General features: G+C 47.2%; 2 protein-coding genes across 2 annotated transcripts; both read right to left on the reverse strand.

Moving 5' to 3' along the window:
• On the reverse strand, positions 1-25,957 carry LOC125756175 (TNF receptor-associated factor 3-like). Its single transcript, XM_037674181.2, has 3 exons — positions 25,657-25,957; positions 4,891-5,731; positions 1-56 (listed from the first exon to the last, which is right to left on the reverse strand). Exons 1-3 carry the CDS (start codon positions 25,942-25,944, stop codon positions 1-3), a joined length of 1,185 nt encoding a protein of 394 aa, XP_037530109.2. The 5' UTR covers positions 25,945-25,957.
• Positions 17,156-19,715, reverse strand: LOC119407284 (uncharacterized). The gene is made up of 2 exons (XM_037674177.2): positions 19,403-19,715; positions 17,156-18,380 (listed from the first exon to the last, which is right to left on the reverse strand). The coding sequence occupies exons 1-2, from the start codon at positions 19,688-19,690 to the stop codon at positions 17,238-17,240; spliced, it is 1,431 nt and encodes a 476-aa protein (XP_037530105.1). The 5' UTR covers positions 19,691-19,715; the 3' UTR covers positions 17,156-17,237.
• Positions 25,958-27,447: the final 1,490 nt, after the last annotated feature.

Here is a 27,447-nt window from a genome sequence, read left to right on the forward strand (position 1 = left end):
TCAACGACTGTCGATCTCTGCAGGAATGTCGACGGAGTTCTCCGAGCACACCAGTCCTATGAGATCGATAGGCGAGGCTTAACGGTCAATAGCCGAGTGATACCATGCATGGTGAGTAAAGATACAACGAAAGTTTCTCGACACTTTCCCGTGGTCGAAAACACACGTATCAGCGCACCGTCGTTTTCACCCACAATGCAACAAAGAGATATAGTGAGAGTCAGTGAGAGTGTAAATGCAGCTAGGTTAAACCAAGTTAACTTTACTAAACGCTCTGCACGTATCATCCTGAAGGCGGTCGAAGAACAAGAGGAAGAAGACTACTCGGCGCGAGCGCGTGCTCAGATGGCTATTCTAGGTGGTAGAAAACGGACGATCGCCAATGGAACTACGGACAAAGCCCAGTGCAAAAGCTGCTTGGCATCCAAAAAAAAGGCAAAGGAAAAGCCGGGTGAAAAGCAGGGTTGCAGTTTGTTTGCTGCACAACATTCAGGAAGGACGAAGCAGGCCGAAAAAAATAATAATGACTTCAATGTGATAATTTTTGTCTATCAGCACATCGTGCTTTCACTGCTTATGGCAATACATGCACCTACGTACTGATGATGAATGATGAATTACGGCTGAGCCCTTTCTAACGGGCGGGAAGCCCTGAACCATTCACTTATTACACTGTCCTGGTGGTGTGACACCTGGTTCGACTCTACACTTCTGTCAGCCATTATTACATCTGTTGACTTGTATCGTCACCCGACGTCGCGCCTGTATATGATATTTTCCCAAAGTAGTTTCAAGAGCTATCGTGGCTAGTGGTTAGAACACTTGACTGCCACGCTGAGTACCGTGGTTCGATTGCGGCTTGAACTCTGATCTATTCATTAAGGTGAAAGCCTTAGATGCCTCATCAGTCACGAAAATGGACCGTCGGCCGTGATTTATTACACGAGCGGTGTAATAAATCATAACGTTATGATGTCACCATATGACGCCATCATGACTTCCCAGATCGCGAAAATTTGAAACGTCATCATGACAACAACATGATGTCACATGACATGACGTGAAATGATGACATCATCTCATCAAGTGGTTGCTGAGTCAAAGGTTGGCGGATCACGGAATCAGTGCAAAACCAGGCGAGGTGGAGAAAGGTTGGAGTACCTCTGATCCTGGAGGCAGGGTAAACCCACGTAAGGTACAGAAAGCTCTCGGGGGAGGGGGGGGGGGGAGGCAGAATCAATACATCGTCTCAGAATTAATGACCAAGGGTGTCACTTTGGAATCGTGCCACTATATTATAGCTACGTAATTACGAGAACATAACGTGAAAAAGCTTATGGCCCTCTAAAGTGATTGAACTAAAATAGAAGTAATGCCTACTGAAAACATGGGCTTGCTGGTGTGGCGTCTGCATGCTATTTGCAATAGATTTTTTTTAGTTGAACAAATAATAATGAGCTTAAACAAACGTAGCTACAGAAACCAGTGCGGAATCACAACGCCAACACCGAAAACCAACGCCACATTGGTTTATAATAATAGTCGTGTTTGTCTGAGACAAACACGCAGTTAGTAACATTAAGGTTTAGGTTTCAAAAGGTATAAAAAAGTAAGCTAGAGCACACGTGACCTACATATGCGGGTTCAGATTTCTACTATAAATAGGAAAAAAAAGTTATTTATTAAAGTGGCGCGTGCAATTTCCTTTTATTCGTTTCCAGGGAGGTCAAAATTTATTAAATGATAATTGAGCATGAAATTTCTCCTCCGGCGCACGAGAAAATTTAGAGTTGTGCTTCGCTCCGCTCAGCTCAGATAATTCACTCAGCCACTCTAAAAGACAACATCAAGCTACAAAAACGTAACTGCCGTTAATTACCCTCGCGTACTCACAAAGAACTTCAACCGGCTTAACTCCGAAAGAGATGAATCCATATAACTGGAAGTAATCACACTCTCTAGAGCACTAGCGCATAAAGTGGACGGTTGTTCATGAAAGGCTATATGAAGTTGAAAAGCCGAGTACGAAATATTCCGTTTGACTTCCTCTAATTTCTTTGGAGTAGAAAAAAAAAATAAAACTTCAATGAAAGTTACCAACTTATGAACCGAAAAAAAAATTCCCCATTCCACCCCAAAGTGCGATGCCGTTTTCCCAATTACTAAGTTCAAAATTCAGCCGCTTCAGGGAAGTAAGACAGCGGTAAAGCTTTTTTTTTTCAGATTTTCCATAAAAACAGTTTTTTTTTTTTCAACGTCGCGATGTATTTACCGCTGCGCTTGATAACGCCGGTACCTCTTTGTATTTTTCTCAAAGAAATCATTAGCGGAGAAGAGGTGGGTGGAATGCTCTCTGGTCAATGAATAAGAATATTTCCATCTAAAAGCAATGAAAATATTTTCCATATTTTCATCTGAAAAACGTTTCGGCTCCCCCGTTCCGTAACTGAGGGAAACAGCTTGAACCTACGTGACAGGGAAGTCGTTTCAGTCATACCACAACCCGTTAATCAAGTTCGCTCTGCGCTCTTATCGTCCTATCCTAATTCTTGCATATATATAACGAAGTTAAGGCGACAATCGCGAGAGCAGACCACGAAATGTACTCTCGCAAGGGTAGGGTCAAAAGGTTGGAGCGGGGAACAGATTGAACACAATGTCAGCTAACGTTGCTATTACAGCAGAGATGTTAAGGTCGAGGTTTGCCGTGTGTCGTAGATAGAAAATTGCCATCACCAGGAACCGGCACCCTCGCTCTTCATCTTCTTCATCATACGCTGCTTTTCTGCTTCGCTGCCAAAACACGTGCGCCGATTTGTTTGGTACGGGATGCAATAACTCTGATGAACACGACGAGTACAGAAAGGGAAAGAAAGAGAAAAAGAAACAGATAGAAAAATCCAGGCCGGCGCGGAAAGCGCAGAACAGTCACAGCGAAAGCTGGAAGAGCGGAATTTCTAGAGCCCGTTGTAAACTCTCTTGGGGCTACTAATACTACAAGGTACCCACTACGCCATAGATAATTTTTATGAAGTTGGTAAGCACCTACTACGCAATTATTCGTCATTCTGCGGAAAAGCGAGGTACCCGCTACACATCTGTAAGGCATTATGTGCATTTTGTTGATGCGGTGGCTGATGGCGATGAATAATCATGGCTGAGCCCTCTGTAATGGGTTGGAAGCTTTAAACGACCCAGTAGTTGCGTAATTTGCATTGTGTGACGCCCGGCCGTTTTTTCCACTCTCCTACCACGCTATATAACATGTGTTAACGTGAGAAAGAGAGAGACGGAAATAAATTTACCGAAGTCCCGAGCAAATGGATCATAGTGGCATTCTGGGCCTCCTTGGCAACTAATACGAGTACACTTGCGAGGTACACTCTAGGCTATATACGATTTTCCGCCACGTCGCACGGGCGCTGCCACGTTTGATCACGTGATCGTAACTGGCCTTCCCCCGGCCAGTTGCCCCAGACAAGGCATTGGGCCAGCAAAGCGGCAGTGGCCGTACCACAAGCTGGTTGCATCAGGGTGGAAACAAGTGACATGCTTTAGCCGCAAAACAGTTCTACATGTATTCACATAAGAGTTCATAACGTTCAGACATTTATATTTGTTTGGTACGTACTACGCCACAGAGATAAGTGATATGTTTAATCTGCTTCGCACTTATGATTTACGCCTTTAATTGTTGTATTAGCATTGTGGGGAGAACGTTGAAATTCGCTAGCATGTGCGAAAAGGCTAATAGTAAGAACGGCGAATCGCAAGGACGTTCAGTTAGCCATGTCATGCCACCTGTCGACTGTAAGAAAGGTGCCGTTTAACCCCTGCCGTTGTCGTGTGGAAAGCAGCACGTGAGACCAACTGCACGATGTTTAACCAGGGATTAATATAGCATCCCGACAATGTCGCACGCCCAGCCACTTGTGGCCAAACACTGCAGTGATTGTCGATCAGAAGAGAATGACAGCGAGCACTGTGAACCAATGTGGACAGATTGCAATGTAATAAGTAAACATCGTAATGCCTTAAAAAGAGAAATACAGGAAGCACATGCGCTTGCAAGATTGCTGAAAATGTGCGTAAGGGCATCCTGAACAGCACTGTCCTAAAAAGAAATCAAGTACATTGACTGCGAAATTTGACGCATGCCTGTTTTCTGCCTGCACCAATGTTCCCTCCGCGCATGTTTCTTGCACGTTTTCTTCTGGCCACTAGTGGGTATAAAAGCTGGTGTCAACAAAATATCGGTTGTCAGTCAGCGCTCCGTGTGTTTGGTGGGCCTTTTCTCTGTGATGTCGACTCATGCTGTAAATATGGATGCCCACTCTATAGTTTAATCATTACATCAATAATACAAAAACTACGTAAGATATTTTGCAGCTGCTACTTATGTTGACAAACTCGAAACTACTCGGAAGTCGACCTTACGCCCACTTGTGAAGTAGTAAAGAAGATATAACAGGACATAGTACAGTCAACTCCGAGGAGCTGAATTTATTTTTTTTATTTGCGCAATGGCAGTGGCTGTTACATAGTACTAAAAACAGAACTTGGAAGGAAGAAATATTAAGATGGTAGTCTAGCAGCTAGAGTGGCCGTCCTGCATGTTTTCTTGTGAGAGCATAATTTTAAGGACAATCTTTTCGTTACCTAGGTAACCAGCGCCTTGAAGTTCAAATACAGCAGGCGGTGTTTTGAATGTGGTTTTAAAACGTACCCTTGATACTCCAGCGTCATCATATATGTAAGGCGAGCCTGTAATTGAGGGCTCAAGTGCTTCTTCTCTTTCTCCGTTGTGCGCAGTGACGTCAAAACAAGGCAACAAACACCGAGAGCTGAACACCACTCCAGCAAAATCAATCTTCACGATCAGTGGCTCACGAAGTACAGGGTTGAAATTGGCGTATACGTCAACAGTAAAGCGTGAGTCCCTAGTGTGCAGCACTGTCATACGAAAAAGCAGTTCCTGCATTTCGCTCAATGAAAGGCCCCTATTTTCGAGAGTTATGACATACGTCACCGTCCCTAGCCCTTCTCTCCATGTACGTGTCGTAGAAAGCGGCGTGGTCAACGTTAAGTGACATGCACCTTTATGAAGGCCATAATATTCAATGAAATGCTGAGGAAAGTCTTGCGTGGATGTTTTCTGCATCTGCTGCAGAACATGAGGTGACAGTTCCGAGAAGATTTCAGGCTTTCGATTCATCAACAATTCCTGCGTGCAGGATAGTGACGACGTTGACGTGCTGGCTTCATCCGCTGAATTTTGACAAGAAGCCGATTCCCGCGAGACAGCCGAGGAAGCCGTGGCCGCGTGCTCAGCCACCTCTGCATTTAAAGATGATCTAGCCTCGCCTGTGACTTCGGCCAAGCTGGTTTCCTGGTTCCCGACTTGTTCCGTTAGCTCGTTCACCTGACTCTGTATAGAAGGCAGCACCTGGTCGAGGTTCGAATCCCTCAACAGGCTCACGTCTTCGAGGGCATTCCTTACGTCTTCAGTTGTCACCGCTTCAGATTCCGACGACGTGTTGTCTCTGCGTGCTGAAGCAACACAGACACTGCACCCAGCCACGCAGTGCGTTGCCAGTTCACTGTGCAAGACTGCTTCGCCGCACTGCAAACATTCCACGGCGTGGAACGTGCATTCCTTCTCGAAGTGTTGCAGCATTTCTTCCATGGCGCCCTCGTACTCGCATCCGTTAGCTTCGTTCCAGCAATAAACCTTGATGGGAAAAAAAAAAGAAGCCAACGGACTATCAATGCTAGATCCACCTAATGTTACGGTACTGAAAATTCGAACCAACTACTGAACGTATTATTCGGTTTATATACAATATCCTACAAATAATATGTGCTTGAGCCTAGCATTGCTCGAGCACATATTCCTTATAATAAGATGTCGCTCTCTCTTCCAGGAGAAGCACCACCAGAAATGAGACATCTGCTACTCTTGCCTTAATAAACAGTGAATTTTGTGGCCTTTAACCTTAATAACGTCTGCAGAAGAGACCGCTTCAGTGGTCAAGAAGATTGGCTTTTTAAAAACAGCTGGCTTGCACAGTAGTGATCAGTACGTCTTTACTTTACGCTGTCTGCCACTAAGGTAGTGTACAATGAGTCGCATATAAAAAAATTCATGAGATGATAAAGCGATAATGTCTTGTTTTATCGTGATTCTTTGAATTACCAATAAAACGAAGCAACACCCGTCATGACAGTAATGGTTATGGTGTTTGACTACAGACACAAAGCTCGCGCTACCGTATCTCTGCCGCGGCGGCCGCATTTTGATGTAGGCGAAATACTAGAGGCCCGTGCACCTGCATTAAGCTTAAGATGCACGTAAAAAAAACACTACACGGTCAAAATCTCCGGAGCCTTGCACTGCGGCGTCCCTTATAATCATATCGTGGTTTTCTGACCTAAAACACCAACAATTATGTAAGAATCAACGCTATGCGGTTAATAATTATGGGAGTTTGGGGATAGCGAAAGTGACAGGCTTACTTCATTAGTCCCATTAATAACCAGGAGCGTTAGGATTTTCCCAAAGTAAGACTCGGTGGCAGCATTTTAGATGGCGGCGAAAATGCTCGAGGCCTGTGTGCTTAGATTTAGCTGCACGTTAAAGAACCCGAAGTGGCCGAATTTTCCGGAGCCCTCCACAACGGCGTCTCTCGTGATCATATCGTGGTTTTGGGCCGTTAAACTTCAACAATTATTATTATTAAAAAACGAGTGACGCTGCATTCTCACCTCCAAGGCGTTTGCTGTGCTGACAGGCAAATCGTAACTGGCACATTCAGCTTCTTCAAACGGCTCTTGATCCAAGGGACACCGCCTACTGCCGCCTTGGGTACTGGCTGCGGTGCACGATTGGCAAAGAATGTGCGAGCATGGCAACAGCACAGTCCTCGTCGGTATCATGTGGCAGAGTCCACACACGCGGGAGCTGGGCAGCTCATCGACAAAGCGAGTCGGTCGCCAGTTTACGCCTGCGACGGGGTGGTCGCGAAAACGGTGGACTCGTCGGAGATCCGCCATGTCGTTGTGAATTCAGACGCGAACCCTTGACTGGCCCATGAGAGCGGGCAGTGGTTATATATGGTCAACTGCAACTGCATGGTTTTATATACTTCGGCCCCTTCGGTTGCCATAGCAACTTGGGCGGATATCAGAATGCCGTTTTATCATTATCGCACATTACACGAGGCTCACTTCTCGCGACTGTAATTTTTGTAACGCCACTAGAAACGACGCATACGTTATGCGCGGCGGTGTTGTTTTCTTTATATCTTTTAACTAGGATACAGAAGCAAGAGAACTTGAAAACGGAAGGCAATTTTTTTCGTTATCGCGCAGAACATGAGGCTCAGTTAACTCCCCATAACTTTTGCAAGTTTAGTGATCGCAGTAAAGTATTAATGCGAAAGTGCTAGAGAGCTCGTTTCGTAGAAATGCCGGTGTCGCTGTCGGCGGCGGCGTCTTTGGTTGTGAGCGAAAAATCAGCGTTTGCCGTGACCGAAAGTTCGAGGTAGATGCAAATAAATATAGGAGCCGGAGGGCGTTTGCACTTTGCTTTCTTGCGGCAGAGTTTAGGTCTACACGGAGAAGCGAAGGACGACTTGCGATTGGGAAGGCAATAGTGTCTGTGCGTGCGCGTGTTTGTGAGTGCGTCCGTGCGTACGTGTGTGTGTGTGTGTGCGTGTTTGTGTGTGTGCGTGCGTGCGTGCGTGCCTGCAACTCTTAAATACGAAGCTTAAAGGCACACTGAAGCCGTTTTCAATTCATAAATTTATTGGTAGTTCGGAATCTTTACCTTTTATAGCATACCTACGTAGATGTTTTTCGCGATATTCAATTAAACAACGGCGCCATAAGCGGGGAGACAGTGGCTGCGGGAACGCCCTCTGCACATGGGGAGCGTAGGAGAGGAGGGCGGCAGAGATAGGAACGTAGAGAAGTGACGTCATCTGGAGGGCGGTGCAAGATCGCTGCATTGATTTTGTGCCTTTACATGCCGCCAAGGGAAGCGTCGGCAGCTGGCTTCACAGGGATTTGCTTATCGCCGCACCGTCCTATTCCCTCTCGGAGATTCTTGCGGTAGCGAAGTTCACCAGCAGCGTTTCTACGGTCTTTGCAAGAACCTGTGCCCCGTGTTTAAGCGTGGTCGCCATGCCGAGTTCTGCGCGGCATTTGGCTGCAATAGCACCTACGGTCACGGTGAAGCCGCATTTTACAAATTCCCTCGAGATCACGAGACGGCTCCAAAGTTGGTCAGCGCTATTAAGAGCAAAATCTTCAAACCTACAAAGGCAAGTGTGCTGACGCAGACTACGTGAGAATTCAGTCTCGAATGCACTCGCTATGCTTGACTACGAAGTCTGCGCGACTGAAACGCGACGCGGTCCCTTCTGTATTTTCGCGCAACAGAAGGATCTCACCTTCACAAGAAGAAGAGGAACTGATGTAACGCTTCTGATCAGCGCTTTAGCTAGGAGTGCTGAGCGAGTTTCGGCGGGGCCCGCTACAGGTCAGCTCTCAGTGCCGCCACGCTTCCGAGAACGCTGTTTCTTGCGTAACGATAAACATTTACTCAAGTTATTTCCAGTATTATTTGCAATGCGCACTTGTCTCTATTTTGCCAATGTGCGTCGTATGCTCGAGTCACTGGAGGGCCATAACATATGTTGCCATTTCGCGGTGAGTCTTCTTTCGGCACTATCACTGTTTTAATTGAAGAAGAGGCGGGCATGCTTTTTTCTAAAAGAAAGTTAGTGCTCCTTCGGAGGAGTACTGTTTATGTTCAGAGAAAATTAAAGAAGAAAACCCAAAGCAACTTGCAGGGAACGCGTAATTCGAATTGAGGTCATCGCAGCCGCGAGCCATGGCTGCGATTGGCGTTGACTAACACTGCAAGGTTGAAATGCACATATATACCCCATAAAGTGGACGGGAGGATGACCGCCGCCGTAGCTCAGTGGTAGAGCATCGGACGCGTTATTCGAAGGTCGCAGGTTCGGTCCCTGCCGGCGGCAAGTTATCTTTTCGTCCACTTTACTTTCTTCACATTTATATTCTAAATACTACAGATAACACCCCCTATACTTTCCTTGGCGTTATTGTCTGTTAGTTGTCGTTAATATTGTGTCTAACAAAGAAAACGAGCCCTTAAGAGTCATCTTCTTTCCTTCATTCTACTGTTGTTTGGCAGATATAGTATCGCTTGATGTGGACGCATCGCACTCACGTTGACGCCTACTGGCATATCTCCGTACCGACGACAAACGCACATGATCATCATTTAACCCTTGCGGTAGCTGAAGTTCTTAACATACACGCGGACACCGCATATGGTGAATCCCGCGCAAAGATGGTATAATCAAGCACATAATAAACACTAATGCTCGATATGTACTCCTTCAAATCTTTGTGAAATGCGAAGAGAAACGCTATGCGCGTCGTGTCTTCCCTCTAGCCTGACCGTTACTTCTCACAGGGCGAGCAGGGAACGCGGTGCGACAGCCAGGCGAGCGTCGGAGGTCTAATTGTTTATATGAATGGATGCTATGAGCAAGGCATGCGCTGAAGCCGCCACCTCACGGTGTGTTAAAGCGTTGACGAAATTAAACTTGTATTGGAAACGCGCCGAATGGGACGGTCGTTGCTACGGCGCGTTTTTTTGTTTTCTTTTTTGCCTTTTTCCAGTTTGGTGGCACAGATGTCACCGCCCCGTTATAAAGGGGACGCTCATACCATCTAAATATCCAAGAGCACTGTGAGAGGCAAGTGTGAAAGATAAAAGGCACGTTCATGTCGCCTCTGTTGTGTGTTTGGTGGTAGCTCATTGGGCTAAACGCCCGCAAGCCATCGTCGTGGACCAAGAGGTCATGGGTTCGATTCCCGTCGATGGAACTCTTTCTTATACTTTTTTTTCCTTTGCCATCTGATGGCGATCATTTTGCTGACGTACTTCCGGGACGGAAACACGTCATGAATGTCTTGGTGGACCCCGGCAGAAAACCCTTTCGTTTTAAAATAAAATCATCAAAAAACACTCAGGATCAAATGGGATTTGAACCCGGGCCCTCTGTGGAAGTCGAGTATTCTACCACAAACAAAGCCACGCTGTAGCTTGAAACTCATTTGCAAAAAGTCCCTATAGAGGCCTCATGTCGGGCAAAGAATCGCGTTAACCTTTGTTATATAGGGGGCAGTAGACTACAACTGCAACTAGTCATCACACAATGCTAATTGCGCAACGAGTATGTGGTTTAATGTTTCCCACCCACTGCGAAGTGCTCAGCCATAATACAGTGAAACCTCGGTGATACGATCACAGCTCATACGCATTTCAGGGTGATACGAATTTTTTGTTGGTCCCGACCAAGGCCCATTGGCCTGCAAGGTAATGGAGTACGGTTGTTGCGAACCGATTTTCACCCAGCGACGTTTGACACGAACGTACGCTACCGCCCAGGTACGAAGAGGTGCTGTCCGCGTTGTCGGGGAAGACGCGCCAAGCACATGCGAGCGCGGGAACGCAAGCGTGGGCATGCGCGCCGCACCGCCAAATCGTCAGAATCACGGTGTAAGAAAAAAACTTTCCTTACGGTCAGAATAAACCTTCAGAGTCGCGTCACGGCCTCCGATATTGTGTTCGCGAATCTTTGAGGCTCTTATGTGGCTCCGTGTGCCTTCGTGTTTAGATTATAGAGAACATTAGCGCCATGCTTTTTTTTTCTAATGCGTAGACGCGCGCTGCTATCGTTGTACTGTGTTTACACGTGCCTGCCTCGTGCATCAGATATCCTACGAAAGATGGACGAGGACCGAAAGAAGGCGTGAACGGACTTAGCGAAGGAGTCAGGCCTCACAACGTCAACATCCGCGACCGTTGAGGTCGCACTTGTGCGGGCACGGCCGTAAACCTTCCCAAATGTGTGTAATGTTCGCTTTTTACAGCGAAAGCTGTTATGGGATCATTTCACCGGCCGTTTTTGGCGCCGTAGTTTTCCGCCGCCGCCGCCGCCGCCGGTGTCCGTAACCAGTATCGCTCGAAATAAGAAAAAAAAAACGAAATAAGAAAAAAAAGTTCCAGGATGGAACGAGGTTCGAACCTGGGCCCTCTGCGTGGGAGCCCAGTATTCAACCTCTGAGCCATGCCGGTGCTTGAAACTGCTTTGCAGAAAAGTCCTCTACAGGCTTCATGTCGGGAAGGAACCACATTAGCATATGCAATATAGCGTAGTAGAAGAGTAAAGTAAGCACCAAGCGTCGCACAACGCGAATTCTGTAACCAGGCGTCACACAAAGCGAATTGCGCAACGAGTAGGTTGTTGAATGCTTCCAACCCATTACAAAGGGCTCTGCCATAATTCTTCGTCGTCATCAGGCACAGCATCAACAAAGTGCGCATAATGCCTTACATGTGTTTAGCAGGTACCACGACTCTCCGTAGAATGACGAAAAATGGCACAGTGCCTGCTTCCCTACTTCTCAAAAATTACAATGATTCATAGCGTAGTGGGTTCCTCGCACGTGCACTTGTATTGGTTGCCAAGGAAGCCCATAAGCGCATGATCCATTTCCTCGGGGTCTCAGTAAAGTTCTTCGCCCCCCCCCCCCCCCCCCCCGTCTCTCTCCCACGTCAACGTATGTTATACAGCATGACGAGAGAGGGAAATAGCGACCGGGCGTCACCCAATGCAAATTAAATAACTGGTGGGCCGTTTAAAGCTTCCAACCCATTACAAAGGGCTGAGCCATAATTCTTCATCGTCATCAGTCGTCGCGTCAACAAAGTGCACATAATGCCTTACAGACGTGTAGCTGGTGCCCCGCTTCTCCGCAGAATGACGAATAATGGCTTAGTAGGTGCTTCCCAACTTCACAAAAATTTTGATTTATGGCGTAGTGGGTACCTTTCTAGTGTACTTGTATTGTAGCCCCAAGAGATCTTCCAACGGGCTTTAGAAACGCCGCTCTTCCAGCTTTCGCTGTGGCTGTGCTGCGGTTTCAGTGCAGGCCTGGCATTTTTTGATCGACAATGTACACAAGTATGAACCTAGTCAGCCGTTCAAGATGGCTGGCCCTTGGGCAAGTGGTTCAACTTTGGCCGAGTGGCTGAATCGAGCGACGTGCCGACAAACAAAGGCAGACAGAAAGACAGACCAAAATTTCTCCGTTTAAGTATCCCAAGAAAGACTATCGTCTTTAAAACATCCCCAACACCTCCGCGATAACAAAATGTATACACAGGACCGTGGTTCTGTAATTTTGTGGCCTTGATCGATCGCGTCAAAGTGCTTCTTACGTTACTTTCGCTGCAGAGCTATGTTATCATGCAAAAAAAGCATACTAAAATTTGGAAGGGGCTACTGCTGTCGCGGGTCACAACGCACCTGGTTCATTAAATAAGTACGCGCGTACGGGCCGTATATTTACGAGTACTGCTATGATTGCCGACATCTAAAAACTTAGCTGACAATTATACAGGGTTCTTCCTGACGTTGATGCGGCCATGAAAAACAATAAATGAAAATGTACGCCATTTTCGCATGCTAATTTCCCATGCTTTCTGGTGATACGAATTTCGGATGATACGAATATTTTTGGTGGTCCCGTGAGATTCGTATCACCGAGGTGTCACTGTACTTCATCGTCAGCAGCCACATGCAGCATCAACAAAGTGCACAAATTTCACCATTTCCCGCTAAAGGGGACCATGGGGCGATGCCAAGCCGGAGCACTTGCACGATCGCGTTCCGTTGGCATTCGTTGGGCATGCTACCGTCCCCGCGTCGTGGAACGCAAAGGGGAACGCTACGCGCGTCTTGTCTTCCCTCTAGCCTGGCCGTTAATTCTCACAGGGCGAGCGCGGAACGCGGTCGACAGGCGTGTGAGAGGGGGGCAGCGTAGGAGAGGAGAGAGAGGGGGGGACGCGCATGCGCTGGTGCTCATGGCGGCGTTGGGCAGGAGATAATTTCAGCATGTGTAGCCCGCGTTTTAGAGGAAGAGTGGAAAAGGAGAGGGGAGAAGGGAAGTGGAGAGGGCGAAAGAGGAGAGGGGAAGTGGGGAGGGGGAGGGGAGAGGGGAAGAGGACAGGATGAATGGTGAGGGGGAGTGGAGAGGAGTGTTGTGTGGAGAGGGTATGCGCATGCGCAGTAAGGGTGGTCACGCCGCACACCACCACTACCACCACCACCGGATTAAACTCCGCCATAAGATACTTCGCATCTAATACCCTTGTTACACAGGCACGTTAACCGCAGTTACGACCAACCACGGTTAACCGCGTTGAGCCACGGTTTACACGGCGGACAAGCGTCCTCGGTTAAAGCGGACTTTCTTTGGCGTGAATGGCTCTGCGTCTGGCGGTAGTCCGGCGTTCAAGTCGGCTGTTATTGCCGCGTCCACTTTCGCATTCCTTGAGGTGTTCCGTATATGACGCAAATTGTTTTCCCAAAGCCTAATCAGGCCTTCTGTGGTTCGTGCAGTCCAACTCGTTCTTCACGAACGCTCGCCGGCGTGCACATGTCCTCCATGGAGGCCGCCATTTTCTCGGTTAACTGCCAAACCGAGGTCGCCAAGCTCGGTTTGGCACGACCGCGGTTTCGCATACCGTGTAACATAGGCGAACCGCGGTTACGCGTAACCGCGGTTACACTAACCGAGGTTTAGGCTGTCTGTGTAACAAGGGTATAATGATGCCATACATAAGCATCGCGTGTACATCGCTTATGCGCAGAAAGACGAATGATTGCGTAAATGGTGCTGGCCTACCTCATAAAAATGATGATTTATCACGTAGTCGATACCTTGCGGAAAGCCAAAACTTCAAACACAGCTGGCGTTGCACCGACACGAAGCTGCGCTCGGAATTTGCATTAGTCAGCATCGTAATCGTAGGTGAATTCTCAGCGATTTGTTTCTGGCCATGCGTGAAAAAAGGTTGCAAGGCCATTTAGAAAAACTAGGTGGGCGTCGCACTTTCAGATTTGTTGATTATTTTGTATTTTTACACTGTTACAACCTAAAACTTGTGCGACTGTTTTTAAATGTTCATCCCGTCTCTCTCGAGCACCTTGAACCCTTGGTTTGAACGCATTGAAAACCAGTTCATCATACCATAAGTTTTTAGGCCTTTCACTTCCCGCCCTCTCATATGTGTCGGTCGTACGCGCCAGCCTATTCCATTATTCATTCTGTTTTTAATATTCTTTTTAAAAATGGTTGTGAACACACCATAGAAAAAAGCCTTTGGGAGCAAACCAATCGCCTAACGAAGGCTGGCTACCCTTCCGAGCTGATGGTCTCAGTCGCACAGAAACTCAAGCGTAACCTTAGAACTCGAGATATCAGCGTGTCGGTCACAAAAAGAGAAAGAAAAAAAATATTGCTGTGCCTTAGTTCCGTCAGGTTTCTCACATCCCCAAAAGAAATTGAAAATGTCCTGGTGTGGAAGTAGTCTTTTCGGCACCGAAAAAAATTGGCTAGCATGTGCAAAAAGGCTAATCGTAAAAACGGCGAATCACAGGGATGTTCAGTTAGGCATGTCAAGCCCCCTGTCGACTGTAGGAAAGGCGACATTTAATCCCTGCCGTTGTCGTGTGCATAGGTCGGCGAAAAATGCGGAGCTCACTAAGATTCATTCATTAAGTATATTTTGCCCTTAGACCTCCCTCGGACTCAGACTCACGAATATTTTCCTCAACCGGACTCACTCGAACTCAGACTCACTGAAATTTTTCTCAACCGGACTCACTAGGGCTCAAACTCACCAAATTTTTACTCACTCGGACTCACTCATACTCAGACTCACAACTCTATCTGAGTCTGAGTGAGTCGACTCTTGAGTCCGTCGGCGTATAATTGGCTTTTTCGACCGTGGTGTCAATGCTCTTTATCCCCAATATCTGGCATAATTGGTGGTCTACTTGGCGCCTTTGACCTGGTATACCTTCAAATATGAGTGTATCAGTGGTTGCAATCCATTAAGGACATTTTTAACATGAAAGTATTTTATGCCGGCATCCACCAAGATTTTCATCACATATTTCCGTCACAGAAATACGTCAGCAAATTGAACGCCATGAAATGGCAAAGAAAAAAAAACTGAGAAAAAGTTCCGTGGACAGGAGTCGAACCCATGACCTCTCGGTTCGCGACGATGGCTGGGGGGGCGTTTAGCCCACTGAGCTACCGCCAAACACGTAATGGAGCCTACAATATCGCACCTTTCATCTTTCACACTTTCCTCGCACAGTGCTCTTGCATGGATGGAAGGATGGATGCTATGAGCATCCATCCTTCCATCCATTTAACGGGGTGACATGTGTGCCACCAGGCTCAAAAAAAAAAAAAAAAACGCACGTTGCTGCGACCGTCCCATTCGGCGCGTTTCCAATAGAAGTGTAATTTCGTTTAACACACCGCGAGGTGGTGGCTTTAGGCCAAACCTCGCTCATAGCATCCATCCATATCGAAACATAGCTCTCGGACGCTCGCCTGGCTGTCGCCCCGCTTTCCGCGCTCGCCCTGTGAAAATTAACTGCCAGGCTAGAGGGAACACACAACGCGCATTGCGTCTCTCTTCGCGTTTCACGACGCTTTCTAGCAGTGCATATCGCGTATCAGTGTTTATTGTGTGCTTGTTGAGGCCATATTTGCGTGGCCTTCACCATATGCGGTGTCCACGTATATGTTAAGAATTTCAGCTACTGCAAGGGTTAAATCATGATCATGGGCGTTAGTCGGCGGTACGGAGATGTGCCTTTAGGCGTCAACGTAAGTGCGACCACATCAAGCGGTCTTATATCTGCCAAACAACAGTAGCCATTGTATAAGCTCCGATATACCAGTGCACTTAAGCAATCAACTACTTCTGGGACGACACGTTTCACTTTCGTGTTATGCCGATTCCTATGACAGGGGGATCAACCATCTTTTTTTATTGAAGGAGATGACGCACATGAGATATTTTTATCAAGAACTTCCTGTGAAAGAGTTTATGGGGGTAAGTCACGGCACCTCCCCCCCCCCCCTACCCCCCCTGCCTCTCTAACTCACGCCTATGATCAATAAATACTGAGCTGGCGTATCAACTCTGGGACTTTGAAGTACTTGTAAGTCGACGGGAGTATACACGTGAGCCGACATAAGGCTGAAAGTAATGCTGAAATGGTGTAGATAGAACGATAGATCGGCAAAAAGGCGTGGAGCTCACTCAGACTCACTCAAGAAATATATTTTGCCCTTAGGGCTCACTTGGACTCAGACTCACCAAAGTGTTCCTGAACCGGACTCACTCGGACTCAGGCTCACTAAATTTTTTTCGTGACCGGACTCACTCGAACTCAAGCTCGTCAAAATATTATTCACCCGGACTCACACAGACTCAGACTCACGGCTTGATCTGAGTGAACCTGAGCGAGCCGACTCATGAGTGAGTTTGCCGAGATATGGTCGTGTGGAAGGCAGCACTTGAGACCAAGTGGACGATGTTTAACCAGGGACTAATAGAGCACCCCGACAATGTCGCATGCGTAGTCTTGTGGTCATGTGGCCAAAAAATGCAGTGATTGTCGATCAGAAGAGAATGACGGCGAGCACTGTGAACCAATGTTCACAGATTGCAATCTAATAGGTAAACGTCGTGGTGCCCTAAAAAGAAATACAGGAAGCACATGCGGTTGCAAAATAGCAGGACATGTGTGTGTAAGTCAATCCTCAATAGCACTGTCCCACAAAGAAATCAAGTATCCTGACTACGAAATTTGAGACATGTCTATATTCTCCCTCCACTAATGTTCCCTCAACGCATGTTTCTTGCACGTTTTTTCCAGGCCACTAGTGGGTATAAAAGGATTGCTGGTGTCAATAAAATATCGGTTGACAGTCAGCGCTCCATGCGTTTTGTGTGCCTTTTTCTCCGTGGTGTCGTCTCATGCTGTAAATATAGATGCGCTCTACAGTTTATTCATGACATCAACGATACAAAATCCACCTAAGATATTCTACAGCTGCTCTTTAACCTAGGATGACAAACTCGAAACTACTCGCAAGTCGATGTCACGCGCCCTTGTCAACTGGCAAAGAGGATATAACAGGACATAGTACAGCCAACTCCGAGGAGCTCAACTTATTGTTTTTATTTGCGCGATAGCAGTGACTGTTACATAGTAGAAAAAGCAGAACCTGGAAGGAAGGAATATTAAGACGCCAGTCTAGCAGCTCGAGTTGCTGTCCTGCATGTTTTCTTGTGAGAGCATAATTTTAAGGACAATCTTTCCGTCACCTAGGTAACCAGCGCCTTGAAGTTCAAATACAGCAGGCGGTGTTTCGAATATGGTTAGAAAATGTAGCCTTGATACTCCAGCGTCATCATATATGAAATTCGAACCTGTACTTGAGGGCTCAAATGCTTCTTCTCTTTCTCCGTTGTGCGCGGTGACGTCGAAACAAGGCAACAAACACCGAGAGCTGAACACCACTCCAGCAAAATCAATCTTCACGATCAGTGGCTCACGAAATGCAGGGTTGAAATTGGCGTATACTTCAACCGTAAAGCGTGAGTCCCTAGTGTGCAGCACTGTGATACGACAAAGCAGTTTCTTCATTCCGCTCAATGAAAGTCCACATGATTCGAAAGTTATGACATACGTCACCGTCCCTAGCACTTCTCTCCATGTAAGTGTCGTAGAAAGCGGCGTGGTCAACGTTAAGTGACATGCACCTTTGGGAAGGGCAAAATATTCAATGAAATGCTGAGGAAAGTCTTGCGTGGAAGTTTTCTGCATCTGCTCCAGCACACTAGGTGACAGGTCCGAGAAGATTTCAGGCTTTGGATTCATCAACAATTCCTGCATGCAGGATAGTGGCGACGTTGACGTGCTGGCTTCATCTGCTGCATTTTGCCAAGAAGCCGATTCCTGCAAGACAGCCGAGGAAGCCGTGGCCGCGTGCTCAGCCATCTCTGCATTTAAAGATGATCTAGCCTCGCCTGTGACTTCGGCCAAGCTGGTTTGCTGGTTCCCGACTTGTTCCGTTAGCTCGTTCACCTGACTCTGTATAGCAGGCAGCACCTGGTCGAGGTTCGATTCCCTCAATAGGCTGACGTCTTCGAGGGCATTCCTTACGTGTTCAATTGTCACTGCTCCAGATTCCGACGACGTATTGTCTCTGCGTGCTGAAGAAACACCGACACTGCACCAAGCCACGTAGTGCGTTGCCAGTTCTCTGTGTAGGACTGCTTCGCCGCACTGCAAACATTCCACGGCGTGGAACGTGCATTCCTTCTCGAAGTGTTGCAGCATTTCTTCCATGGCGCCCTCGTACTCGCATCCGTTAGCTTCGTTCCAACAACAAGCCTTGACCGGAAAACAAAAAAAAAAAAGCGCACGGGATATCAATGCTAGATCCATGTAATGTTTCCGTACTGAAAATTCGAACCAACCACTGAACGTATTATTCGGTGCGTATAAAATATCCTACAAATAATATGTGCTTGAGCCTACCATTGCTCGAGCACATATTCCTTATAATAAGATTTCTCTCTCTCTCTTCCAGGAGAAGCACCACCAGAGATAAAATATATGCTACTCTCGCGTTAATAAACACCAAATTTTGTGGCCTTTAACATTCATAACGTCAGTACAAGAGACCGCTTCAGTGGCCAAGAAGATTGGCTTTCTAGAAACAGCTGGCTTGCACAGTAGCGATTAGTACGTGTGTACTTTTCGCTGTGTACCACTAAGATAGTGAACAATGCGTCGCATATAAAAAATTCATGAGATCATAGAGCGATAATGTCTTGTTTTATCGTGATTCTCTAAATTCTCTGAACACCCGACATGGCAGCTCAATGCTTATGTTGTTCCACTACAGACACAAATGTGGTGCTTATCGTATCCCGGCTGTGGTGGCCGCATTTCGATGTAGGCGAAATGCTAGAGGCCCGTGCACCTGCATTTAGATGCACGTAAAAAAGAACACCAGATGGTCAAAATCTGCGGAGCCCTCCACTGTGGCGTCCTTTATAATCATATCGTCGGTTTGGGACATAAAATACCGCAAACTATGTCATAATCAACACTGTGCGGTTAATGTTTATGCGAGTTTGGGGATAGCGGAAGTGACAGGCTTACTTCATTAATCCAACTAATAACCAGGAGTGTTAGGATTTTTCCAAAGAACGACTCGGTGGCCGCATTTTCGATGGCGGCGAAAATGCTAGAGGCCTGTGTGCTTAGATTTAGGTGCACGTTAAGGAACCCCAAGTGGTCAGAATTTCCGGAGCCCTCCCCAACGGCGTCTTTCGTGCTCATATCCTGGTTTTGGGACGCTAAAGTTCAACAATTATTATTAAAAACAACTGACACTGCTTTCTCACCTTCAAGGCGTTCGCTGTGCTGACAGGCAAGTCGTAACTGGAACATTCAGCTTCTTCGAACGGCTCTTGATCCAAGGGACACCGCCTACTGCCGCCTTGGGTACTGGCTGCGGTGCACGATTGGCAAAGAATGTGCGAGCATGGCAACAGCACGGTCCTCGTCGGTATCATGCGGCAGAGTTCACACACGCGGGAACTGGGCAGCTCGTCGACAAAGCGAGTCGGTCGCCAGTTTACGCCTGCGATGGGGTGGTCGCGAAAACGGTGGACTCGTCGGAGATCCGGCATGGCGATGTGAATTCAGACGCCAACCCTTGACTAGACCGTGAGAGCGCGCAGTGCTATATATTGGTCAGCTGCTACTCGGTGATTTCATATACTTCGGCCGCTTGGATTGTCATGGCAACTACGGCAGATAACAGAATGCCGTTTTGTCGTTATCGCGCATTACACGAGGCTCAGTTTTCGCAACTGTACTTTTTGCAATGCCACTAGAAACGACGCATAAGTTATGCACGGCGGTAGTGTTTTCTTTATATCTTTTAACCGGGATACAGACGCAAGATACCTTGATAACGGAAGGCAATGTTTTTCGTTATCGCGCATAACATGAGGCTAAGTTGACGGCCCATAACTCTTGCAAATTTAGTGATCGCAGAAAAGTATTAATGCGAAAGTGTAAAGAGCGCGTTTTGTAGAAATGCCGGTGTCGCTGTCGGCGGCGGCGTCTTCGGTTGTGAGCGAAAAAGCAGCGTTGGCCGTGAGCGAAAATTCGAGGTAGATACAAATAAGAGCCGGAGGGCGTTTGCACTTTGCTTTCTTGCGGCAGAGGTTAGGTGTCCACCGGGAAGCGAAGGACGACTTGTAATTGGGAAGGCGGTAGCGTGTGTGTGTGTGTGTGTGTGTGTGTGTGTGTGTGTGTGTGTGTGTGTGTGTGTGTGTGTGTGTGTGTGTGTGAACAAAATTCCTGGCTACACCACTGGATACAAGCGCAGTTTTGTACCGGCACAGGAATGAAGAAACGCGTTCATTTATTGAGGCATGGAATATCGATAGCAGTGATAGCGCATGTGTGAGTTAACCGTCGATTAACTTGCATGAGAAGATATCAAATGCCTTAACAGATGTCTGTCACGTACGCCCCCTCGCGTGCCGGATTGATAGGTTCGCCTATTGCACGGGCATGCGCAGTTAAGATTTCGTTTCTTTTTTCGCCGTTGTGCGCCTCTCCAGCTATTAGTCGGCGCCTGCGGTGTCTGGACTTCTTCCTTGCGTCCGTGTTTGCACGCACTGCCTTTTAGAATAAATTCGGTGTTCCAGCTCATATTTAATACATCTTAGATTATATAGCCACGCGATAATACGCATGCTGCTTAACTGCTACATCCGATGCATATCCGAAAGCTAATACCGACATTGCACTGTGTTAATCCTTTCACATTTCATGCGTAGAGATGCAGGCATATGCATCCGGATGTGTGCAGTATTTCGGATGTAAGCAGAATATTCCGGATGTGTCCAGAAGCGGCGGCGTGTTATTTACGTTTCGTGGTACCACCAATGTCACGGCGCCAACGAGCAGAAGGCGAGCGAACAGCCGGCTCGCTCGGCGTACACGCTTTTTCCATAGTGCCCCGCGCGACCGCGGGGCGCTCTGGGATTGCTTGAAAATGGTCTATTTCTTTGGCACGTACCCCTTTATGACAATGATACTTTTCGTCCAGTTTCGCTAGCTGTTTCAAGTCTTGCGCGACTCAGTGCAAGCCTTTGTCATTTTTACTGGACCAGAGGTGAGTAGTGGGATTTTCCCAATTTCTGTGGCACATACCCGTTTATAACGATGATAATTTTTTGATCGTCTCACAAGGAGCGATTTCCTGAACGACGTCACTGTTAATAGAAAATAGACGTAAACATTGGTTGTATGCAACGCCTATTGTTTATAGCAACATCTTTAATTAACAGTGCACCGCAACAAAAGCACTTTAAGGGGCCCCTAAACCACCCGTAAGCAGAAATGTATTTGTGGCGTTGCAGGTACGCATCAACAAACACGAAGCCGCGAGATTTTAGAGCGCAGCTCTTAGGCGTCCGTTCCTGAATTGAGCGGTGTCGCCGTTGCTATCGCCATCACCGTGGGTGGCGTAACCGATACACATGAAGAGGTGACCGATAGACCTCAAAAATAAAATTATAAAAAAAATACTCAGGATCAAATGGGATATGAACCAGGACCCTCTGTGTAGCAGTCGAGTATTCTACCACAAAGCCACGCTGCTGCTTCAAACTCATTTGCAAAAGGACCCTATACAGGCGTCATGTCGGCCAAGGAATCGCGTTAACCTATGTTATATAGCGTGGCAGAAGACTACAATAACAACCAGTCATCATACAATGCTAATTGCGCAACTAATGCGTGGTTTAATGCTTCCCACCCACTGCAAAGTGCTCAGCCATAATTCTTCGTCGTCATGAGCCACATGCAGCATGAGCAAAGTGCACATAATGCCATACATATGTGTAGCGGGCACCTCGCTTATGCGCAGAAAGACAAATAATTCAGTAGTGCGTGCTGGCTTACTTCACAAAAATTATGATTTATGACGTAGTCGATACCTTGCGGAAAGCCAAAACTTCAAACACAGCTGGCCTTGGCCCGACACGAAGCTGCGAAATGTGTATTTTTACACCGCGACCAACTTGGGCGACTGCTTTTATAGGTTCATGCCGTCTCTCTCGAGCACCTTGAACCCTTCGTTTTAACACATGATACCATTACGTTTTTAGACCTTTCCCTTCCAGCCCTCTCATGTACGCTGGTCGTAAGCGCCACGACCTCAAAAACTCGTCCTTTCATACGCGTCTTCCCATTCGAAACTTGTTAAAAGAGCCGTTACTCATTTCGTTTTTAATAATGTTTTTTAAGAAGGTGTTGTGAACACACCCTAGAACAAAGCCGGGAGCAATTCAATCACCTAAACGAAGGCTACCTACCCTTCCGAGCTGATGGTCTCCGTCGCACAGAAACTCAAGCGTCACCGTAGAACTCGATATGTCAGCGAGTCGGTCACAAAAAATAGAAAAAGAAAAAAAGTTGTTGCTGTGCCTTAGCTCCATCAGGTTTCGTACAACCCCAAAAGAATTTGGAAAATGGGCTGGTGTGGATGTAGTCCTGACGGCACCGACAAAAAATTGGCTAGCATGTGCAAAAAGGCTAATCGTAAGAACTGCAAATCGCAGGGTTCAGTTAGGCATGTCACGCCATCTGTCGACAGTAAGAAATATGTTGTTTAATACCTGCCGTTGTCGTGTGAAAAGCAGCACGTGAGACTAACTGGACGATGTTTAACCAGGGACTAATAGAGCACCCCGACAATGTCGCATGCCTAGCCACTTGTGGTCACGTGGCCAAACACTGCAGTGATTTTTGATCAGAAGAGAATGACAGCGAGCACTGTGAACCAATGTACACAGATTGAAATCTAATAGGTAAACATCGTGATGCCTTAAACAGAGAAATACAGGAAGCACACGCGATTGCGAGACTGCAGGACATGTGTGTAAAGGCATCATTAATAGCACTGTCCCAGAAAGGAATCAATTGTCTTAACCTCGAAATTTGACGCATGTCTGTTTTCTGCCTGCGCTAATGTTCCCTCCTCGCATGTTCCTAGCATGTTTTTTCTGGCCACCAGTGGGTATAAAACGCTTGCCGGTGTCAATAAAATATCGGCTGCCAGTCAGAGCTCCACTTGTTTTGTGTGCCTTTTCTCTGTGGTGTCGTCTCATGCTGTAAAAATGGATACACTATAGTTTAATCATTACATCAATAATACAAAAACTACCTATCTAAAATATTTTACAGCTGCTACTTATCTTAGGTTGACAAACTCGAAACTACCCGGAAGTCGATGTTACACGCACTTGTGAAGTGGCAAAGAGGATATAATAGGACATAGTACAGTCAGCTCCGAGGAGCTCAATTTATTTTGTTTTTATTTGCGCGATAGCAGTGACTGTTACATAGTAGAAAAAGCAGAACCTGGAAGGAAGGAATATTAAGACGCCAGTCTAGCCGCTCGAGTGGCCGTCCTGCATGTTTTCTTGTGAGATCATAATTTTAAGGACCATCTTCCCGTCACCTAGGTAACCAGTGCGTTGAAGTTCAAATACACCAGGCGGTGTTTCGAATATGGTTTTAAAACGTACCCTTGATACTCCAGCGTCATCATATATGACTGGCGAACCTATAATTGAGGGCTCAAGTGCTTCTTCTCTTACTCCGTTGTGCGCAGTGACGTCAAAACAAGGCAACAAACACCGAGAGCTGAACACCACTCCAGCAAAATCAATCTTCACGATCAGTGGCTCACGAAATACAGGGTTGAAATTGGCGTATACTTCAACCTTAAAGCGCGAGTCCCTAGTGTGCAGCACTGTGATACGAACAAGCAGTTTCTCCATTTCGCTCAATGAAAGTCCACTGTTTTCGAAAGTTATGACATACGTCACCGTCCCTAGCACTTCTCTCCATGTACGTGTCGTAGAAAGCGGCGTGGTCAACGTTAAGTGACATGCACCTTCAGGAAGACCACAATATTCAATGAAATGCTGAGGAAAGTCTTGCGTGGAAGTTTTCCGCATCTGCTCCAGAACACGAGGTGATAGGTCCGAGAAGATTTCAGGCTTTGGATTCATCATCAATTCCTGCCTGCAGGATAGTGACGACGTTGACGTGCTGGCTTCATCCGCTGAATTTTGACAAGAAGCCGATTCCCGCGAGACAGCCGAGGAAGCCGTGGCCGCGTGCTCAGCCACCTCTGCATTTAAAGATGATCTAGCCTCGCCTGTGACTTCGGCCAAGCTGGTTTCCTGGTTCCCGACTTGTTCCGTTAGCTCGTTCACCTGACTCTGTATAGAAGGCAGCACCTGGTCGAGGTTCGAATCCCTCAACAGGCTCACGTCTTCGAGGGCATTCCTTACGTCTTCAGTTGTCACCGCTTCAGATTCCGACGACGTGTTGTCTCTGCGTGCTGAAGCAACACAGACACTGCACCCAGCCACGCAGTGCGTTGCCAGTTCACTGTGCAAGACTGCTTCGCCGCACTGCAAACATTCCACGGCGTGGAACGTGCATTCCTTCTCGAAGTGTTGCAGCATTTCTTCCATGGCACCCTCGTGCTCGCATCCGTGAGCTTCGTTCCAACAATAAACCTTCATCGAAAAAAAAAACAAAAAAACAACGGGATATCAATGCATTTTTTTAGATCCACGTAAACGCTCCCTACTAAAAATTCGAGCCAACCACTGAACGTATTATTCGGTGTATATACAATATCCTACAAATAATATGTGCTCGAGCCTAGCATTGCTCGAGCACATATATATATTCCTTACAATAAGATTTCGCTCTCTCTTCCCGGAGAAGCACCACCAGAGATGAGACATATGCTACTCTCGCGTTAAGAAACACTGAATTTTGTGGCTTTTAATATTCATAACGTTTGGACAAGAGACCGCTTCCGTGGTCAAGAAGATTGGCTTTCTAAAGACAGCTGGCTTCCACAGTAGCGATTAGTACGTGTGTACTTTTCGCTGTGTGCCACTAAGATAGTGAACAGTGCGTCGCATATAAAAAAAATTCATGAGATGATAGAGCGATAATGTCTTGTTTTATCGTGATTCTCTGAATTTCCAATAAAACAAAGCAACACCCGACATGACAGTTCAATGCTTATGTTGTTCGACTACAGACACAAAGGTAGTGCAATCGTATCCCGGCTGTGGTGGCCGCATTTCGATGTAGGCGAAATACTGAAGGCCCCTGCACCTGATTTAGATGCACGTAAAAAAAACACCAGATGGTCAAAGCCTCCGGAGCCCTCCACTGCGGCGTCCTTTATAATCATATCGTCGTTTTGAGACATAAAATATCGCAAACTGTGTCATAATCAATACTGTGCGGTTAATGTTTATGCGAGTTTGGGGATAGCGGAAGTGACAGGCTTACTTCATTAATCCAATTAATAACCAGGAGTGTTAGGATTTTCCCAAAGAACGACTCTGTTGCCACATTTTCTATGGCGGTGAAAATGCTAGAGGCCTGTGTGCTTATGTTTAGGTGCACGTTAAGGAACCCCAAGTGGTCGAAATTCCGGAGCCCTCCTCAACGGCGTCTTTCATGCTCATATCGTGGTTTTGGGACGCTAAATTCCAACAATTATTATTAAAAACGACTGACACTGCTTTCTCACCTTCAAGGCGTTCGCTGTGCCGACAGGCAAATCGTAAGTGGAACATTCAGCTTCTTCGAACGGCTCTTGATCCAAGGGACACCGCCTACTGCCGCCTTGGGTACTGGCTGCGCTGCACGATTGGCAAAGAATGTGCGAGCATGGCAACAGCACAGTCCTCGTCGGTATCATGCGGCAGAGTCCACACACGCGGGAAGTGGGCAGCTCCTCGACAAAGCGAGTCGGTCGCCAGTTTACGCCTGCGATGGGGTGGTCGCGAAAACGGTGGACTCGTCGGAGATCCGCCATGTCGGTGTGAATTCAGACGCGAACCCTTGACTGGCCCGTGAGAGCGCGCTCTGGCTATACTATATGGTCAACTGCTACTGGGTGGTTTTATATACTCCGGCCGCTTCGGTTGCCGTACCAACTAGGGCTGATAACAGAATGCCGAGGCTCACTGCTCGCGGCTGTACTTTTTCCAACGCCACTAGACACGACGCACACATTATGCGCGGCGATAGTGTTTTCTTTATATCTTTAAATCATTATACAGAAAAAAGAGAAGTTGAAAACGGACGGCAATTTTTTTCGTTATGGCGCATAACATGAAGCTCAGTTCACGCCCCATAACTTTTGCAACTTTAGTGATCGCAGCAATGTATTAATGTGAAAGCGTTAAAGAGCTCGTTTCGTAGAATTGCCGGTGTCACTGTCGGCGGCGGCGTCTTCGGTTGTGAGTGGAAAAGCAGCGTTGGCCGTGAGCGAATATTCGAGGTAGATGCAAATAAAGATAGGAGCCGGAGGGCGTTTTCACTTTGGCTTTCTTTCGGCAGAGTTTAGGTCTACAACGAGAAGTCAAGGCGATTGGGAAGGCGATTGTGTGTGCGTGTGTGCGTTTGCTCGTGCGTGTGTTCGTGCATGCGTGCAACTAGTAAAGACGTAGCTTAAAGGCACACTAGAGCTGTTTTCAATTCTCAAGTGTGTTGATAGTTCGTAATCTTTACCTCTCGTGACATACCTACGTAAATGTTGTTCGCGATATTCAATTTAACGGCGACGGTATAGGCGGGCAGACATTGGCCGCGGGAACTCCCTGCGCGCACGCGGAGCTTAGAAGAGGAGGACGGCAGAAAGAGAGATGTAGGGAAGTGACGTCATCGGGAGGTCCGCGCAAGATCGCTGCATTGGCTTCAGCCTTTATTTACCGCGAAGGGAAGCGTTGAAATCAGAATTCTCAGAGATTTGCTTACCACCGCACCATCCTATTCACTCTGAGAGATTCTCCCGATAGCGAAGTTCCCTAGAAGCATTGCCACGGCCTTTGCAACAACCTATGCGCCGTGTTTGAGCGTGGTCGCCATACCGAGTTCTGCGGGGCATTTGGCTGCAATAACACCTACGGTGGGTCCGCCGCGGTGGTATAGCGGTTACGGTGCTCGGCTGCTAACCCGAAGGTCGCGGGTTCGATCCCGACCGCGGCGGTCGCATTTCGATGCAGGCGAAATGGTAAGGGCCCGTGTACTTAGATTTAGGTGCACGTTGAAGAACCCTAGATGGTCGAAATTTCCGGAGCCCTCCACTACGGCGTCTCTCATAATCATATCGTGGTTTTGGGACGTAAAACCCCAGATATCATTAACACCTACGGTGGCGATGATGTCGCATTTTACGAATTCCCGCGAGATCACAAGACGGCTTCAAAGTTGGTCGCTCCTATTAAGAGCAAAATCTTCAAACCTAGAAAAGCAAATCGCTAACGCACACTACGTGCGAATTACATCTCGAATGCACTATGCTTGACTATGAGGT

Source organism: Rhipicephalus sanguineus, chromosome 10, assembly GCF_013339695.2.
Source record: "Rhipicephalus sanguineus isolate Rsan-2018 chromosome 10, BIME_Rsan_1.4, whole genome shotgun sequence".
In the NCBI taxonomy this organism is placed as follows: domain Eukaryota; kingdom Metazoa; phylum Arthropoda; class Arachnida; order Ixodida; family Ixodidae; genus Rhipicephalus; species Rhipicephalus sanguineus.

Excerpts from the sequence above, each read along its gene's own strand:
- LOC119407284 (XM_037674177.2), bottom strand. The coding sequence starts at position 19,690 with ATGCCGGATCTCCGACGAGTCCACCGTTTTCGCGACCACCCCATCGCA. Across the intron at positions 18,381-19,402 it reads GCACAGCGAACGCCTTGAAG|GCTTGTTGTTGGAACGAAGC; the intron begins GTGAGAAAGCAG and ends TTTCCGGTCAAG.
- LOC125756175 (XM_037674181.2), bottom strand. The coding sequence starts at position 25,944 with ATGGCGGATCTCCGACGAGTCCACCGTTTTCGCGACCACCCCATCGCA. Across the intron at positions 5,732-25,656 it reads GCACAGCGAACGCCTTGAAG|GTTTATTGCTGGAACGAAGC; the intron begins GTGAGAAAGCAG and ends TTTCCCATCAAG. Across the intron at positions 57-4,890 it reads CAATTTCAACCCTGTACTTC|GACTGGTGTGCTCGGAGAAC; the intron begins GTGAGCCACTGA and ends TCGATCTCATAG.